At 37.8% G+C, this 13,848-nt stretch overlaps 1 protein-coding gene across 2 annotated transcripts; it reads left to right on the top strand.

Moving 5' to 3' along the window:
- Positions 1–2,707: 2,707 nt before the first annotated feature.
- Positions 2,708–13,600, top strand: znf143b (zinc finger protein 143b). Of its 2 annotated transcripts, none has more exons than XM_085412925.1 (15): positions 2,708–3,150; positions 5,070–5,185; positions 5,431–5,619; positions 5,813–5,893; positions 6,388–6,584; positions 7,339–7,407; positions 7,496–7,612; positions 7,750–7,825; positions 8,397–8,522; positions 9,118–9,297; positions 9,835–10,062; positions 10,498–10,646; positions 11,476–11,628; positions 11,957–12,085; positions 13,403–13,600. In XM_085412925.1, exons 2-15 carry the CDS (start codon positions 5,080–5,082, stop codon positions 13,484–13,486), a joined length of 1,884 nt encoding a protein of 627 aa, XP_085269051.1. In that variant the 5' UTR covers positions 2,708–3,150; positions 5,070–5,079; the 3' UTR covers positions 13,487–13,600. The 2 variants fall into 2 exon arrangements, with proteins under 2 accessions (XP_085269051.1, XP_085269052.1); XM_085412926.1 differs by having other exon boundaries at positions 5,073–5,185.
- Positions 13,601–13,848: the final 248 nt, after the last annotated feature.

Consider the following 13,848-nt stretch of genomic DNA (forward strand, 5'->3'; position numbering starts at 1 on the left):
CTAATGAGGAATCCCCGATGCGTCAAGTCCACATTAGAAGAGGAGACTCCCCCGTAACATGACAGGTAGTTAAGACAGCCCAAGTTGTAAAAATGAATCCTGCTGTGAACTTTCAAAATAAAACCCATTTTCCAAACGCTGCATAGCCCATTGCGCAATGAACGGATGGATGTTTTAATGCTGCATTACAGATTCATGAACTGCTCAACTCTGAGACCCCTGAAAAGTGGATTTACTTCGTTCTTCCACTAACACAACCCTGAATTTATATTTTTATTGTACAACCTTTAAAAACACTCAAAATATTTTTCTTTCTGTGTACAAAATGCTGAATTAAGAATATTTCAGTTAAAAGTAAGATTTCTTTTCCTTTGGCCGCTTAAGTGTGCCATGTCAGAAAAAGATTGAGAACTGCTACAATGCGAATCTGGTAAGCTATGTTCATTTGCTTCAGATAACTCAGACTACAGTCTATTAAAGTGCCTACAGCTCACTGTTTACAAAGACCAGCTGTACTGCATATGTCCGCGCCACAAGTTTATTTATTTATTTATTGTGTTTCATATAAATGTTCAAGGAACATAAATGATTAGAAAACGGAAAAGACGATGGGCCAATAATTCACTGGAACAAAACAGATGCAAACATCAAAAAGTAAAAGAAACACTGTGGTGCACTGAATGTTTAATAATGACTGATAACGCTTGCACATAATCCACAATATGTTATATTCATGTATGCATTTCTTGGGTGTTTGCCAGCGCTTTAGTGGGATGACAAATTCTAGAACTTTCTGAATTCTCACCGGTTTTATTTTGACAGCAGCTTCCGGTCTCATTCAGTATGTTTGCGTGACTTTGCTTTTACTTGAGGCAGGTAGAACGAAAACAGGGAAACATACGTCACTTTGCTGCAGCGTGACTCCAATAACACGCTCTCACGTGGAGAAACCACTTGCACAAAATGTGAAGCTCTATGAGCAGCAGGCCTGTAAGAGTTAACTCACGTTTTGCAAAACAAAGGCTTTTTGGTGAGGGTTGTAACAGGAAATAAAACTTTTTATAAAATCCCTTTTTTCTAAATTCTATTTTTAATAACATTTTATTGTTTGTTAGAAAATATGAATCACTAAAAAGAAAGCATGAGCACTGGGCTACAGCAAATAATTCAAAAATATTCTCTCTATTCAAATGGGGGGGAAATGTATATATATGACAGCGCTGTCCAAATGTTCTTTCAGTGAGCAGCTCACCCTTGCTTTCACCAAAAAGGAGGGATATCCACAAAGCCATCTCCTCTCTTATTTTGCCATCACTGTCATTTGCATCTGAGCAGGAGACAGTGGTTTATGCTCCCTAACAGGACAGACTGGTATTCCTGACATTTAATTCATTTCAATTCAATAGACGATGAAGCGTTCCCTTCGTGTTTGTTCTGTTTCGTGTCTCTGAGGTTATAAGTGTTGGTTTCAGATAAGAAGGCTCAAAACTGTCCCAAGCTGGTTGTGTTTGAAACCTAAATATTGACATCAGTTGGAGCTGCTACATTTACATCATGCAGGTAGTTGTTTACTTAATTAAAAGCAATAATACAAGACTAACAAAATCATTTCTCATTACAAATCCATATTTTTGCTCTGAGGTCAAAGTTTATAATGTGAAAAAATGTACTGAAAGTGTAAAAAAAAGTCTCACAGATAATTAAATAATTATTTTCTGTGCATGTGTGTAATTAACATTTAGTTTTTCTCCATTCCATAGCAATCACTTTAAACAGTTTGTTTACTTTATTATTTTATCTTTTTAATTAATTTTACTAGTTTATTTTCTTTTTTCAGTATGACATATAGATCAGTATTATCATTGTCATATTTGGATTTTTTTAAAACTTTAATTGCATCTTTGTCAGGGTCAAACTCAAGGTTGTCAAACATTCCAACATCCCAAACCTGTCCCACCAAAGTGTCCAACGTGGCCCGCTGTATGACTTTGCAAAGTGTGAAAACTGTAGCCAAGTCACTTTAAAAGTATTTCTAGATTTTTACAAAGTTATGATTCATGTGAACATTTGGTGCCTTTCCTCCTGTGATCTTTAAATGAAAGTCTTCTTCTTTTAACGAATGAAAATGTAATGATAGTAGACTCAATGAATGTCAAAGAACTGAGATGTATTTTTGAAAATTGATTTTTCTTTAGATATCCAATGCCAATTATCTATTTTGGTAAACAGTCCTGTCATCTAGAAGACTTGGGAAGGCAAAGGATATCTGTCAGTGTGGCTTATGGTTAAACATTTTTAAAATCTTAGTTACCTATACCAGGTGAACTTTCATTCAGATGTACTTCTTTACATTTAATGAAATGATAACATTTGATGGGATTTTCTTATGCAATGACGTTATTAATCTGCTCAACTTCAGATCTGATCGGGCAGTATCTGATCCATGGAATACAAATAGACAACCCTGAGGTGAATCCTGCATTTCTACAGTCATTCTCGCCTCATTGAGGACTACATCTCTACGTCTTTTCAGCTTCTTTTGTAGGTGTTCATGAGGTGAAATTGTATCTGCAACTTTTAAAAGATGATTATCTGATGTCCTGGGTGTAGTTTGTAGTGTCATTTTATCCCAGCGAGCCTCTTTTCACTGCATTGCCCACATTCCCCCTTTTTTTACCCACACGACCTTGTTTTCAACATGGATGCCGAAAATTCTTCCACCACAGCGCAGTTTATGTCGCTGGCGAACCCATTTAACCACATTTTGTGTCGCACGGTGGCTCGGAATCTACAATGTCGGCTGACTATCGTCTACCTTTCATGCTTAAATAATTATTTTGTAACGACGTAGCAGCGCATTTACAGTCAAACTGCCGAGACAATGCGAAAAAGGACGCGGAATGGCGTCTGCCAGGGGCCCGGGAGGCTGAATACCAGCAGTATAGACTCGAATGAACGTAACAGGCACACGCCTAACCCAATAAGAGCGGGCTTTGCGAGTCGGTGACCAATCCCTCAATAGAGAATGGGCGGGACAACACGGTAAGGATAGTTCTGTCATACATGTTCCCGGGTTGTGAACATCGCCGACCGTTTCCTGCACTGTTGCATGGTGGTCGAACAGGAGGAATTGTTGGAAATTTTTCGGAGGTTAGTATATAAATTGGTTTTTACCCAGTGTGCATTATTCCCTCAGCCATCTCTGTGAGAGGGAGTGACAGGTTGCGGTGGGGATTCAGTCCAAGAATGGGAGACGGCTGTTTAATCATAAAATAAAATTGACACCCACCGAGCCAAAATGCTTATGTTATCATTAATTAGCTCGCGGATTCCTCGCTCTTGTTTTCCAACTGCGTCGCTCGTTAGTCAAACGGGAAGCTGTGTGGCGTGAGATAGCTAGCCCTCCATTTGTCATTCCAGAGCCCTTTTAGACTTCACAAAATCATTTAGAAGTCTCTGTGATCTCGATAACCGCAGTCATCGAGAAACAGTTCGCCAACAACCGCTGTGAAAGTCGTGACAGCGCTGCTTGTCATAGTTAGCAATGTTGTTAGCCTACGAAGCGGCTATCAAGCTTACTCCATTACGGCATGTTTCTGTGGCTGTAGTCATCAACTCAGCGTTTAGACACGCTGTCAGTGTGATAACTGAATCCTGGGATACCAAAGCCGGTTAAATACACTTGTTTGATATACAACAGACTTGACTAATGTGGCAAGTCATAGTTGTGCTACATCGTAAGTAGCTAGCTCCAAGTATTGAGTCCAAATCAACAAGCGCGTTGACTTGGACCAAAAGCAAGTAATGTTGACGTTAAGTTATTGATAAGACACTAGTAAAAGATTGAATTACCAAATGTGAGCTGAGCAGAGCTGTTAGACTGGTTTATTATAATTTAATAATAAACTATTATAATAAGTGATGTTATGTTTATGACTTGAACTTGAAAACAGAGCAAGTCAGAAGAACGCTATAACGAATCTTAATATGCTTCTTCTTTCTGCGTTTAATATCCACAATATGTCTGATTAGGTCACCAGAGTTGTAGGGATTTCTTGACATTTTTATTTTGTATTTGTGTTAGATTTTCTGTTCATTTAACTTCCAGAGTTAGTTTGTTCGTTTCGGTTCACTTTTTGTTAGAGATGTTGTAATATATCAGCTGAACAATGTTATCAACCAGTATCGGCCTTATTGACTGATATCACCTATTGGCAAACACATGACATTTACAGATGTTTATCTTTTATGCAACATAAATTTTCCACTTAATAAATGTTAAAAGGTGTGATGAAGATTTGAAATTTTGCTTATTTTTTATGACGATAAAAGAAACAAAATATATGAGATTACTTTGTTTCCTTGGTACAAAAAAGAAAATGAATAAAACAATGCAAACACCTAACACTAGTATCAATTCCATTGAGTCAATAGAAATAGATTAACTATGAAGCCTGATATGAAGCAGGTTGTTACATTGGCTCCAATTTCACAAGTGTTGTATCTTTAGTTTGAATGAGGGGTATTTGTCTGGGGCTGAGCTTAGAATAAGAAATATATGTAGCAGACATTTCATAAACAAACTTGACTCACTTTGCAGGTAAATATGTGCTAATGTTGTTTGTGTTCACACATGTTACCATGCTGAAACTGGCAAAACAAAAAATTTCATGTAATGCAGAAAATCTCAAGTTAATTTTTGTTTATAAAAAAATCTATTTTTGTTTTACTCTTTCACTTAACTTATTTTGTTCCACACTTAGGTTAGGTTATTCTAGTAAATCAAAACTAAGTTATAACACATTATTTCTATGCAGTTGTATGGTTGTTTGCCAGTTTGTTGGTTGTATTTACTGAGTATGTTTAGACACTGAAAAAAACATTTATATATGTATGTATTGCACATATTGGAGGAATAGCGATGATTTGAGGGGCACTGCAACAGCAACAACATTAAGTAAGATTCTTAATGGTTACATCCAGTTATCAAATAACCGCACAGTATCTGCATTTCCAGTGCCCGTGTCAGTATGCATTTCATTTGAGTGTCTTGCCTGTTTCCCCTGCAGCAGCTAAAGCATGCTCTTGGCCCAGATAAACCGGGACTCCCAGGGAATGGCAGAGTTTCATGATGCAGATGGGCAGCCGGTCACACTCTGTCTAGCAGAGGCTGTGACAGTGGGAGGTGAGCCTTTAAACTTTCTATTGTTACAAAAAATTTACTGACATCACTGCAGAACTGTACATCTAATCACATTTGAATTTCAGTCCCAGTTTTGGTTGAGGATGGCAAAACTGTGTCCAGAAGTAATCTGGTATTAGCTGGGACAAAGGGCATCACATCGCAGTCCTGTTGTTTCATTTTGTGACGATCTACTCCATTACTCCTTAAACTAAAAGTCTATGTTTTACTACTCTCTTATTTCCCAGATGCAGATCAGATGGAGAGTATGGACACAGTGAGTCTGCAGGCTGTTACACTTGCGGATGGATCCACTGCATATATCCAGCATGACACCAAAGGTTCCTTTTCAGATGGACAGATTATGGACGGCCAAGTTATCCAGCTGGAGGATGGCTCTGCTGCCTATGTTCAGCATGTGCCCATGCCTAAAGCGGGTAAATAAAATGGAAATATTGTAATACCAATAGCAGAGTAGAGCTTATTCTTTGTGTACTGTGTTTGTGGCACAGTGCAAGGCTGTAATTTAAATGCATGTCATCTATGTAACAAAAGCTCACTAGTAGCTAACCAAGAACACACTAATGAAGAAGTGAATGTGAGTAATGTTTATTTTTAATGCACTTTTAGGGGGGGGCAGTTTACAGCTTGAAGATGGACAGGCTGTTCAGTTAGAAGACGGAACCACTGCCTATATTCACACACCCAAAGGTAAATAGCACCTAATCAAACTGAATTGAATTTTAAGCATCTTTCATCTATTTAGTTGATTATTTTAATGTTTCATTGCATCAGTAAAAGAAAATAGTCAAAAGACATCTGCTTATCCTTTATTATATTCCCTTCCTATAAACTCTTTTTTTATAAATTTATTTGCAGAGTTTGGCTAAGCTGCAAGTTCACAGACATTAAAAATGTTCATGTGCATGTGTATCTTCTTTTTTAAAAACCAGTCTATTCATGGGACAACACGGTTACATAAAAATGGTTACATAAATGTTGGTGTTGGACTAGAAAATGTACAAAACATTTATAAATAAAAACTCTTAAGGTGAAGGATTTCACCACAAAGAAGCATTAAGTTTGGGTCCAGACATGCAGGAAACTATTATTTCCCTCCCCAAACTTTTTGATTTTTACTGGAACAAAGCTCAGTTTCATCAGTGAGTTTCAGTTTCTGCGTCCTTCTCCTAATTTCTGTGCAGAAACATATGATCAGGGTGGCCTGCAGGAGGTACAGCTGGAGGATGGGAGCACCGCCTACATTCAGCACACTGTGCACATGCCCCAGTCCAACACCATCCTGGCAATCCAGGCTGATGGCACCATCGCAGACCTGCAGGCAGAGGCGGCAGCTATTGACCCAGAGACCATCAGCGTGCTAGAACAGTATACCACTAAGGTACGTGTGCTTTGTCTTTGTACTGGTGTGGTACCAACTCTACATTGTGTGTGTGTGTGTGTGTGTGTGTGTGTGTGTGTGTGTGTGTGTGTGTGTGTGTGTTTTGACACAGAATTATGACAGCGAGAAAGTGGTGGGGTATGCAGTATAAGTGACAGGTGGATTCAAGGATGGGGGTGGGGTGGTACCATCTGAGGCCCTTCCTGTTTGGAAAGGTGATGGTCACGCAGAAGGCTCTGTGGTCTGTGATGTTTACAGATGACACTATGATCTGTAATGAGAGTAGGGAGCAGGTGGAAGAGCTCAGAGAGGTGGAGTGCACTGGAGAGAAGAGGAATGAATGTCAGTAGAAGCGAGACAGAACACGTGTGTGAGTAAGAGGCAGACAGGTGTAACAGTGAGGATGCAAAGAGGAATATTGATATGAGCTTGCAACGTAGTGGCATTTTATCATGTCACACAAAATTTTTAGGTAAAAGAAAATCACTAACACCATTGTGTTCTGCGCACATGTAATTGGCTTGTGTAAAAAGTTATTATGTTGTTATCTTGGCAAGATGGTCACTTGTGAATATGAGATTAAATATTATCTTATTCATAGGCTTTATAAATTTGCCTGTTTTGAATGTTCCATTTTTGCTGTAATAATGGTTTATCAATTTTAAATATTATAGTTTCATATTTAATATCCCTTGGTTTAATATATTTATGATCATCCAATAGATATTAAAATACCCTTTCTTTTCCCTCAAAGGTGGAGAATATAGAGAACCCCCTGGGGACCTTTGGCAGAGTTGAAGCAGACAATGGTGTCCACATGCGGGTAATGTTTCTTTTTATTTATTTCTCCTTTTTTTTTTCTCTTTACGTTAAGTCTAACATTGGATACATAATTGTGCCTTGTCTTTCAGATTGTGTTACAGGGACAAGACAACAGGCCAGGAAGGGTCTCAAATGTTGGGGAAAAGTCCTTTCGCTGTGAATATGAAGGCTGTGGAAAGCTGTACACCACTGCCCACCATCTTAAGGTAAGTGTGGGTGCTTTGTTTTTCTAAAAAGTTTTTTTTTTTGCCTCCTCAAGTGTAGATTATTTAAAGATAACATTTTGTAAGATTTTGCCATTTACTGAAATGCAATGCTTTACAGTTTTGTTTGTGTCCTGCAGGTACATGAGCGTTCCCACACTGGAGACAAACCGTACATCTGTGACTATCCCAACTGTGGAAAGAAGTTTGCAACAGGTAGCAACAGATAATATAATTTTACAAGTTGACTCATGGCTAATTTCTTTTATTTTTGTTGCCAAATTAAAAAAATTTTAAACCCTTGATTAAAATCTCATTATCACCATAGTGATGTTGACAATTGAACTAGTCAGGTTATTACTGTGTAAGTTTTTTTTTCCTTTTAATGAAGGCTGTAATTGAGTGGGATTTAATTTATTTGCAAAAAATAAATTTTTTGTTTATCAAATGACTTGAAATGTGTGGAAAATGCAGACTCTTCAGTAAAGCACCCCAGACAAACTGCCTTAATTACCACTTGTAAACACAAGTTTAGTCAACCCCATTCAATTAAATTCTATTATTTTTATAGAGCACCAAATCACAACAACAGTTGCCTGTTATGTTATGTTATATTGTAATATAAAACAGTATATTGAAAGAGATCCCCAAAGGTCTGTTTTGAGCTGGAAAAAACTCTTGCTGTTAAATGTAAGACCATATCTGAGATCAGTATAAATATGGAATAGGCTGCTTGTAGTTATGGAATAATAATTTAGCTGAATGTCAAATTGTGTGATTCTTTAAGGCTATGGACTGAAGAGTCACTCGCGCACACACACAGGGGAGAAGCCATACAGATGTCAGGAGTTAAACTGCTGCAAGTCCTTCAAAACTTCTGGAGACCTTCAAAAGCACACAAGGACACATACAGGTAAACAACCACACCCAGAAACTCACTGACAAGTCACAATGTTGTTGCAACACTCAATAAGCCTGATAAGGTTTGTAAACAAACCCAGGAGATTAACTGTTGTTTGCTACTGCTGGTAAAAGCTATATTACTTCAGGGCTGTTAATACAGAAGGGGCTGTTTAACGAGTGTTTGGAATCAAAATGGATTGAACTAACTAGCCACACAGCACTGTCTTTTTTTAAACAAACAACACATGGTGGTGAAGAGCTAGGATTGGCTGAACAACTTGAGGGGGTTGTGTCAAGTTGTTCAGCCAATGCTGAACAACAGATGAGGGGAGCTGAAATTTTTCAAAGCCACCATAGTGCTTCAGGAGCACAGGCACATGGTCATCACGAGAAGCATGACGCCAAGTTCCTCCTGCTTGTTTTTTAAAACACGGCAGACATTTTGCAGTTGGAATCACACTGGTTATTTATAAAGGCCTGAAGGCTACTTTCATACCAGCATTAGTCATGTTAAACAGCTGCTTACAGTGTTGTGTCCTATTTCTGTCAGGTTTACAATTCTATAGATTTCAAGCTGCAGCGTTGACATACTTCATGTTTTGCAGGAGAGAAGCCTTTTAAATGCCCAGTTGAAGGCTGCGGCAGGTCATTTACCACCTCCAATATCCGTAAAGTTCACATCCGAACACACACCGGAGAACGGCCATACTACTGCTCTGAACCAAGCTGTGGACGGTCATTTGCCAGTGCCACTAACTACAAGAATCATATGCGAATTCACACTGGTGAGTCTTTGGTATTTTATAATGACTCAGCTTGCTGAGTCGTTATGAGTCACTAAGTGCTCTCCAGTTGAACCCCTGGATCTCAGCACAGTTTTGTTTTTTTTGTTTTTTTCCACAGAAGCTGTGCAAAAAGCTTTTAAGCTGTTAATTGATAAAGTTTCAAGATAGCTTAAATCATCATGTCTAACACTGAAGTTTGAAAAACTCTGTTTTACTAGGAAGAACAAACAAACATTATTTCTATATATTTTTAAAACTATCTAGAATATCTATAGAATATCTAGCTTTTTAGTCTTTTTGTGGAGATTTAATCCTTTTACTGGTCTTCTATATAGGATATGTATTTGGATTTCACTGTTCACTGTTCTTCACTACATTGTGATCTTACATATAAAGAAAACGTGATGTAAAAGTAAAGCATATATTAATTCTTGAGTGCTGAAACAACACACCAATAAAGATGGGGGTCTTCACTTCTCTTGCAGTTTAATAAATGAAGTCAAATGCTCATTGTCTTACTATTTTTTTCCACTCCAGGTGAGAAGCCGTATGTGTGCACAGTGCCTGGGTGTGAAAAACGCTTCACAGAATACTCCAGCCTTTACAAACACCATGTTGTTCATACGCCCTGTAAACCTTACAACTGCAATCATTGTGGGAAAACCTACAAGCAGATTTCCACACTTGCCATGCACAAAAGAACAGCGCACAACGACACCGAGCCCATCGAAGAGGAGCAGGAAGCCTACTTTGAACCCCCAACAGGTCAGTAAAATGTAACGAAACAGAACGAATATTTTAAATGTTTTTTCATCATCATCATCTTTATTTCTAAAGCACTTTAACAACAACTACAGCTGACACAAAGTGCTGTACATTAGAACGAAATAATACAATCACATAAGATATAAATAAAAGCCAAAAAACCCCCAATAATAATAATTAATTTGTTAGTTAATAAATTATTTAATTAAAAGAGAAACGAAGTCTCACTACGGTCAAAAGCCAAAGAATAAAAATGGGTTTTAACGTGTGTTTTAAAAGTGGACAGTGAAGGGGCCTCTCTAACGGCCTCTCTTTTTTGATAAGTCTGTGAGGGATGTAGGAATTTAGAATGGAAACAGATGTTAACAATAGTTCAGATAAAACTGTCTATTTATTAACTTACAAAATTCTAATGAATCCTTAATGTCAATTCAGATGCCATCGATGACCCCAATGTGAGCTACACGACAGCTGTAGTGGAGGCAGATGACTCCGGATCAGAGCCGGTTCCAGTGGAAAGCTCCGACATGGTTGGTCCGCAGCATGTTGCCCTGGTAACACAGGAAGATGGAACACAACAACAGGTAAGAGAATACAACGTCATCATGACTATAAACATATTGCAAATAACTTTTTTTTTTTTTAAGAAGCGAGGATGCTCATCATATACCATATGTGAAGCAAACGCCTCAGAAATCCCTTAAAACTACATTCATTATAATGGTCACCAGTGGCAATAGCCGTGACTGCAAAATGACATCTGATCCCTGAAAACTATATAGGGAAAGCGACCTTCTGCCCTGACTTTTGTAAACATTTTCCTAATGAGTTTGTGGGATCAGTCACCAATGTCAGGTCATGTTAAAAAAATATACATATATATATATATATATATTTTTTTCTACAAGTCAGGAAGGAGGGAAGCCCAGGATGGTAATTGGCTAACAACCAGTAATTGACAAATGGTTAGACGATGAGCAGACTGACCTCTCACTCTTTACGTTCTGTGTCAAATGACCAAAACAGCTCAAAACAGTTCAAAAGAAACATGTATAGCATTTCAAATGGTAGAAGAAATATAATTTACATATTAATGGTGCGAAGGTTGGATGATAACTGCAGCAGAGATTTTGTGAATATTAAAATGAACATATAGCACATATAGGAAGCTGAGATTTCTGTAAGAGTAGCATTTAAATTCATTTCAGGTTGTTCCTGTTTTAACTTTGTACTTTTCTTGCATATGCTTTTTCAAGTGACATCAAGTATCAAGTGGCAGCTGCAAAGTCTCCTGACTGTTTGTCTACTATTGAAAAGACGATTTCTAATCTCAGTGGGACTTTGACCTGGCTAAAGGATGCAATCTGAAGTTGTCAGAGTGTAGTTCAGACTCAATGTTCTTTTCTCTTTCAGGTCAGTATCTCCGAGGCAGACCTTCAAGCTATGGGTGGCACAATTACCATGGTAACCCAAGAAGGCACAACCATAACTATCCCAGCCCATGAGCTGGCAACTCAGGGTGCTCACTCAGTCACCATGGTAACAACAGATGGCTCAGATGAACAGGTAAACAACTCTCATAGCTCAGTAGACTGCACTCAGAATAATGTGAAGGGCTTTTTTTCTATTTAGAAGGCTTCAGTGTGGCATTGTATTCAGCTTAAATAACTGAGCTGAAAATCAAGTCTATATATTATAAAAGTAACTTAAGAAAGATCAGTTGCTTTTATTTTTAGTATTTTTATATTTTTTAAAATCAGGTTTTCAATTTTAATTTATTATTTATTCCGTTTTCTGGTAAACTTCCATGATGGAATCAGATGTGTTTTTAAAAATATATTTGTGGCTCAAAAATTAAGCTGTAATTTAAGTACAGCGTTTTTGTCGCCCCCAGGTGGCCATCATGACACCTGACATGGCTTCATTCCAAACTGTGGAGGAGGCAGGTTACAGCCAAGAGCAAGATGATATTCATCCTGTCACATTACTGGCCACATCCAACGGCACACACATCGCTGTACAGGTTGGTAAAGATCATCAGAGGGACCGAGTTCCAGTCATTAAATGTATTTAGTTCACTTTAGGAAGAAGATAAAGGAAAAATTTGGAAAATGTTACATCTTTAAGTCTGGTTGGAACAGGCTCTGCAGTACAGAGGCCCCACCCTGAAAATATATTTGCCTAAAGGCTTTTGTAGGCTTTAGGAGTGGTAGGTGTGCTGTTGACCTCTTACTGCAGGGGTGTCAAATTCAAATACACAGTGGGCCAAAATTCAAAACTAGAACAAAGTCGCGGGCTAACGTTAATATTTATTGAAAAAAAAAAATTCCTCCATATATATGAATGAATCTTTTCTTATTGACTCAAATAAGTTTTGCTGGAAAACTGAATATGGAACAAGCAAAGCTTAATACTAAACAATATATATATTAGCTGTATAATACCAGTAGGCCAGCTCTAATAGTAATTTGGTATGGCTTCGCGGGCCAAATGTAATTAGGCTGCGGGCCAAATTTGGCCCGCGGGCCAGAGTTTGACACCTATGTCTTACTGGTTCAGTCAATTCGGGATCAAAACAAACCTTAGTATGGATGTTATTCAAATTCATGGTGACTGCTAACTTGTTATGCAAAAAAGAAAACCAGCGCTGTAAATAATTGTTTGTTTTTCATTGACACACAATCTTATTATGGAAAGTAAAGGGTTTGGGGTTTTTTTTTCTCTAAATGCCTCTACATATAGGAGAATGATTTATTTGTTAAAGTGCAGATGTTATCTTTATGTTTATCTAATAAATTCACTAACATTTATCCACTTAAAATACCTTTTTTTTTAGCTATGTATTAGAGTATCATGCTTAATTTACTATCAAGGCCAAACCCTTAAGGGTATTATAATTACATCAAAGGGCTAACAACCTTTTTATTTCCCTCCGCTGTCTTTATTTAACAAATTGCACTGTTTCTGTTATGTTAATGATTTAGCAAAGGCTTATTTTGCATCTTTTCCGTCATGTGACAGTCATCCTCCAGCAGCCTGTTGGGCAATGGTGGTGGTATTGTTTTTGAGAGGGTTGGGCGTATGAATGCATTCACTTCCATATGTGTTTAGACATTGACACAACTTTTATTTTAGCTCCTTTATTTAAGTTGAAATTAAAGTGCTATCTCTCTGAAGTACTTTGAAGGATATTCATGCTCAAGGGATTACAGCACTTTAATATGTGCGCCTTTATTTTGAAGGGACCAAAACCGTTGTATGTGCTAATTCTAGTACTGCTCACCTGTGGTCGTCAAAATTTCAATATTGTTTGCATTGTTTTCCTCTCTCTTTTTTATAGCTTAGTGATCAGCCTTCGCTGGAGGAAGCCATCAGAATAGCATCAAGAATACAGCAAGGAGAGTCACCAGGCCTGGATGATTGATCGATAAGGACAGTGATTATGAATTAAGACTAATTTCAAATGGACTATGTCAGTGGGAGAAATCATGAGTCTTCCTCAATGTTTTTCCACAAAAGAATTTAGCTTTTATGTGTACATAGAATTTTGATAACTGGAGTTCTGGTGTGCTATTTTGTCCCTCTACATAAAATGTGAGAGGATGGGGGGGGGGGAGGGGGGGCTTTCTAATGTTTATGGTGCACAGTACTGCAGTGTACAGCTAATGCTATTTCTAATAAAAAAAACAAACAAAAAAGTGTGATTGTATGACTGCAGTTGATTTTCAACACCCACGTGCTTATTAACTTTGTCTCCTTTCAACCTTGCTCCATTTAGAAGGTAAA

The sequence above is a fragment of the Rhamphochromis longiceps genome, linkage group LG7 (genome assembly GCF_057381845.1).
Source record: "Rhamphochromis longiceps isolate RC_006_pf linkage group LG7, R_longiceps_female_GT1.1, whole genome shotgun sequence".
Taxonomy (NCBI): Eukaryota; Metazoa; Chordata; class Actinopteri; order Cichliformes; family Cichlidae; genus Rhamphochromis; species Rhamphochromis longiceps.